General features: G+C 43.2%; 1 protein-coding gene across 2 annotated transcripts; it reads left to right on the top strand.

Annotated features, from left to right (window-relative positions):
• Nucleotides 1-1,369: 1,369 nt before the first annotated feature.
• LOC123401238 lies at nt 1,370-5,367 on the top strand. Of its 2 annotated transcripts, none has more exons than XM_045094986.1 (4): nt 1,370-2,218; nt 3,220-3,520; nt 4,280-4,384; nt 5,193-5,367. In XM_045094986.1, the coding sequence occupies exons 1-2, from the start codon at nt 1,584-1,586 to the stop codon at nt 3,248-3,250; spliced, it is 666 nt and encodes a 221-aa protein (XP_044950921.1). In that variant the 5' UTR covers nt 1,370-1,583; the 3' UTR covers nt 3,251-3,520; nt 4,280-4,384; nt 5,193-5,367. The 2 variants fall into 2 exon arrangements, with proteins under 2 accessions (XP_044950921.1, XP_044950922.1); XM_045094987.1 differs by having other exon boundaries at nt 4,280-4,479.
• Nucleotides 5,368-5,650: the final 283 nt, after the last annotated feature.

Below are 5,650 nucleotides of genomic sequence, written 5' to 3'. Positions count from 1 at the left end.
GTGGGTAAACGAATTACTGTCGAGCAATTGATAGAACCGCGCAAAGTCGTGACGTTATCTAAGGCAATGATTATATCTATAGGCATCACGTCCAAAACAAGTAGACCGATACTTTCTGCATCTACTACTATTATTCCACATGTCGACCAATGTATTAAGTTCATAAGAACAGAGTAACGCCTTAAGCAAGATGACATGATGTAGATGGACAATCTCATATCTATGATAAAAGCCCATCTTGTTACCCTTGATGGCAACAACACGATGCGTGCCTTGCTGCCCCTTCTGTCACTGGGAAAGGTCACCACACGGTATGAACCCAAAACCAAGCATTTCTCCCATTGCAAGAATCATAGATCTAGTTGCCCAAACAAAACCCAAGACTCAGAGAGACTTACAAGGATATCAAATCATGCATATAAGAAATCAGCAAAGACTCAAATATAATTCATAGATAATCTGATCACAAATCCACAATTCGTCGGATCTCGACAAACACACCGCCAAAGAGGATTACATCGTATAGATCTCCATGAAGATCATGGAGAACTTTGTATTGAGGATCCAAGAGAGAGAAGAAGCCATCTAGCTACTAACTACGGACCCGTAGGTCTGAAGTGGACTACTCACGAGTCATTGCAGAGGCGATGATGTTGATGTAGAAGCCCTCCAACTCCAATGTCCCCTCCGGCAGGGCACCGGGAAGGGTCTCCAGATGAGATCTCGCGGAAACGGAAGCTTGCGACGGCGGAAAAGTGTTTTCGTGGATGCCCTGATTTTTTCTGGAATTTTAGGGAATATATAGGCGAAAGAGCTAGTGCAGGGGAGCTCCGGGGGGGCCACAAGCCTTGTAGCCGCCAGCCCCCCTGGTGGCGGCTACAGGGCTTGTGGGCCCCCTGTGGCTCTCCTGCCTTGGCCCTCAAGTCACCCGATTTTCTTCTGTTCTGGAAAAATTTATTTCGGGGATTTTATTCCATTTGGACTCCGTTCCAAAATGAGATCTGAAAAGAGTCAAAAATACAGAAAAAATAGGAACTGGCACTTGGCACTGAATTAATAAGTTAGTCCCAAAAAAGATAAAAAAAGACATGTAAAACATCCAAAGTTGACAAAATAACAATATGAAACCATCAAAAATTATAGATACGTTTGAAACGTATCACCAAGCAGACGGCAAAATTCTGAATTCCAGTAATGTATATGCATAATATTGGTTAATTCTGACAAACTGTATGTTTACCCCGAGTAAGAGGATGAAAAATATAAGAGAAAAAAAATATAAGAGAAAATTACACAAGCTTAAGTCTGAATGGTGGAATGAGTTTTGACATGGATCACTGATATGGCAAACATCCGCCCATCCATCCGTCCACCCGTCCATCCATCCACCCGCACCAAACCTCTCCTAACCCATCGTGCCCTCCTCTTCCTCTGTCTGCGTGAACCCTAGCCGCCGCCTCCATCTCTCTCCCGATCTAGATCGACAGGTCCTGCCGCCGCCCCTCGGCCCCTTCATTCCCTATGCACGCGGTCACCCACCCTCTCCCATCCACTTCTCTCCCACCCGAGACGGATCGCCCAACATGTCCATCTCTCCTCTCCTACAACCCCTCGCTCTCTCCACGCACTTCACCGCGACATCAAGCACTCCAGATCCATCCGAATGCCGAACATGGAGGAGTCTGCGCAGCCCATGCCCGCCGACCCCTCCGACCCGGAGCTCCCCAATGGCGTCGAGGATCCGAACAAGCCAGAGCCAGTGGAAGAGGAGGAGGTGGCTGTTGAAGAGGTCCGACGAGACCGGACCCGCCCAAGGGCGAGGGGACGAACGTGGAGGGCTGGCGCCACTAAATCATGGAGGAGCCGCTCGGGAAGGCCGCCGAGGCCACCGCCGGGAGATCCAACTTTGCCGGGAATGGGGCATGGGGCCTGGCTGGACCACGTGGAGCCCATGTGGCCGGCCAACAAGCCGCAGCCATGGGAACCGCCGCTCACCGACGCGGGCGTCCTCTGACCCTGGACCGTCGACATGCGCATCCGGGCACAGGCCGCTCCTGATGGCTACGCGCTCCACCCCATCCTCGTCTCCACCTTCCACCGCTGCCTCCAGACCGATGCCCAGGACGCCACCACGCTCTACGCTGTCCCTGATGATGCAGCGCTCTGCGCCGTCCTCGACTCCAGCGTCAATATGCCCCTCGACACCTCCCGCGACAAGGTTTGATCCCTTACTCCCTCCCTTCATTGTTTCATGTTTGATTCATTCATCATGCTTGTTGTTCGCGCGAGTTCATATTGATTGGATCAGTAGGCACATATAAAATCTGTGCTTGGAATGAATTGGAGTTTCGAACTTTTGGATAGATGGAAACTACTGCGAAGTGTTGTTACTTTCTAAATTTATTCTTGTCGACAAAGACTATGAAGGCCATGGATGTCGGCAATTAGTGGGTCTTGAGAACGTCGGAGGCGCCCAATCATCTTCTTCTTCGTCATCTGCTCTTGTTGTTTTACCGTTGGTCATAACAGCTAGAGAATTGGTCAAGGCCTTAATGCATCAGTGGTGACACTTCAGTGATGTCCACTCTGAAAACGCTCCAATGAGTAACTGTCAGCCAAATGGCAGGTTTCATAATGAGGCTCCTAATTTAGTTTGATGAGTACGTACTGTTTACTATATCCCATCTTGTACAAGTAACTGTAGGTTCGGTTTTCATTTTATTTTTGAAGTTACTTTAGTTTTCTGACGGACAAGCATTGTGGAGGCAGTACTGTTGTAAAGTGTAAACACCCCCACAGTAACCAGCTTCATCTTTTACTCGTTTCTTCCTTGGTGATGGTGAGAGGTTTGGTTGAGGTCTTGACGCTTCGGTGATGCCGGCCATACAGAAATGTTTATTTCTTGATGAGTCCCCCACGTCCTACACTTGCTTTGATGCCACTATTTGGCAATGCTCCTATTCATTTCTAGCTGCATTAATTCATATTCCTTCAGAAACTGAACGAGTGTAAATCTAATTCACAATTAGTAGTAACAGTAGGTTTAGTATTGAATTTTTTCAGTTACTTTGGTTGAAACAACTAAATAAATCAATGAACCAGGGACCTAGCACACTGTACTCTGAACCACCGCGAGGATAATGTATTTGATCTACATGATTACATGCCTTGTATGTTGAATTAATATCTGCATGCCATATCTACGGGCGTTTTTTGCAGGGTTATAAAGAGGGACAATCTCATTTTCTGAAGGAAGGGGCTGACCATGGAGAAGATCTTGTGGGCATAATATCGTCCATGGCAGCCTAGGAAGATCTTGCTCCGCCCCTTCTATTCTCTTCTTCTTCTCCATCTCTCCATCTGATATACGTAGTTCTATGCAGGTTGCTCCGATCTAGTTGTGTGAAGGGGAACAAGCAAGGCCAATGTAATGTTGCTGATGTGCTCCCCTTGAACGATTCGGTGAAGGACAAGTTGGTCCATAGGTCCTCCTCCCCTACTATCTCTCTCTGCTGCATGGGTAGGTTCAGTTTTCTTTTCTTCTCATTCTAGTTTAAACATTAGAAGATTCAAGTAAGTGTCTATGTATGTGGATCATAAGTCGGAACATTTTAGCTTCGCCTCATTCTAATGTGTATTTGTCGTGCGTGTGGTTATATAATCTTGTTTATGTTGTGTGTCTATGCTGTTTTGATACCTGATAGCATTGTCTGGTGTATCAATTTGTTGTTAAATGGAAATGTGAAGAAAGCATGAAATTTCTATCCATGGAGAATGCTTCATATGCAGTGTGAATGTTTTGTCCACTAATTTACTTTAAGACACTATACAAATTTTCTGTTGTAGTGTGAGCCTTGTAACTGTATATTTGTGGTTGCTAACATGATTGTTGTAGGCTACAAGATATATTTCTGTCGGTTCATCTTGCTGTAGAGTATGCCCATGTTCATTTGTTTATGTGTATTGCTATTTGTCTCTGGTGAGATGTGAGAGACACTCATTTATATGTTTATGTTTTGAGCAACTGGGTACAGCTACACTTGCAAAATCATCCACCAAATTTTGGGAGGGTGGCATAAAAGATTACGTAACCCATGCTTTTGAAATCATAGTAAGCTTCACAAGCTTGTAAGGTGTTTTCTGTTTTCAAGTGACTTTACATCAAGTTACAGTTTCTCAATAGAAATTTTAGACTTTATAGCTCTTTATTGTTCTCTCCACTTATTTTACAGCCAAGGATGCTTACTTAACTGTATAACTCTTTATTGTTCTTTTCCAGGTATTCTATTTGTGCTCCATCCCAAAATCTATTGTGCACTACCAAGTACATGAGGCGAAGCACTCACTCCTCGACCATTTCTTTACTGAACTGGGAGCAACAGAGGCAAGATATTTGAAACAGGCTGAAGTACTTTTGATTCTTGATTTGTAGCATACACATGCAGCCTGATTGGTGATGTTAATGTAGATATGACGAAGGTTCAGTACTTACTATTTCTTGATGTGCTGCATAGTACCTTTGTTTCTGTCTATGCCTTTTCTAGTGTTTTGCCAGCTAACTAGTCTATTGGGAGTTTCGAAATATGAAGATGCATGTAAGCACTGTTGCTAGCAATCTGGCATATCATATCAGTAAGAGGGGGCATATCATTTGCTCTATATAATGATACAATGCATATTTTGCATTGTATGAACTTAGAACAATATTACATTGTAGTGTTTTTTGCATGTTATTGCATCACTAGTTCCATGATGCCTTCACATTTGAGTCTATTACTCCCTCTGTCCAGGTGCGTTAAGCGCCTAATGAAATTTACAAATTCCTGATATATTAGTTACCAAGATTAACTAGTATGTTGTACCATAATTAATTTTGTGGGCAAGAACGAGGCACTTGCGGCCAATCGCTAGTGGCATCCAAATGGCTTCGCTTAATTAGCACAACTCCATGCGACTTGCCTGGTATGATGGTTGGCTGCCTAAGTGCGATGACCCAAAAATTTCAATAATTATGCACACAAAACATGTTAATCAATATTTTATAGTTCAATAGATACATGTCTAGATTACGATGCATATTCTTAGACACCCTATGCACCCGGATGGAGGAAGTACTTGTTTTTGTTTTTATCCTTGATTAGTATCAATTGTTGTATTGTAGACTTAAAATTGTTGTGGTTCCTCTTCTACAGAAGCTCAAATGTAAAGTCTGAAGACGTGAAGTGTGAAGCCGCAAAGTCCTACTTAGTGAAGAGTAGCATATTGTAGCATATATGGGTTGTAAAGATTATAATAGAATTATTTAGTGGTATATTTGATGAATTTTACGTGTTCTTTGTTTTATTTCAAAAATTGATTATGTGAAAACTTGTGAAATGGAAACCTGACCAGTGGGGTAACGTCTGAAAATAATCTGTCAAATTTTAACATTTCTGACATGTAGGACCAATTTGAGAGATGAACATATGACAAGTGGAACCCATTTGACTAGTTGGACCAGATTGAATATATAATGTGTGGAAATAGAAAATCAATAAACTATAAAACGCCACAGCCTAGAAAATAAAAAGGCTGAATTGATGGGCCAGACCCATATAGCTAGCGAAAATAAAAAGGAAAACTATATACTAAAAGGGTTGAATTAATGGGC

The sequence above is a fragment of the Hordeum vulgare genome, chromosome 6H (assembly GCF_904849725.1).
Source record: "Hordeum vulgare subsp. vulgare chromosome 6H, MorexV3_pseudomolecules_assembly, whole genome shotgun sequence".
Lineage (NCBI taxonomy): Eukaryota > Viridiplantae > Streptophyta > Magnoliopsida > Poales > Poaceae > Hordeum > Hordeum vulgare.
The sequence above is the reverse complement of the archived record's forward strand: the minus strand, read 5'-3'. Positions and strand labels throughout refer to the sequence as shown.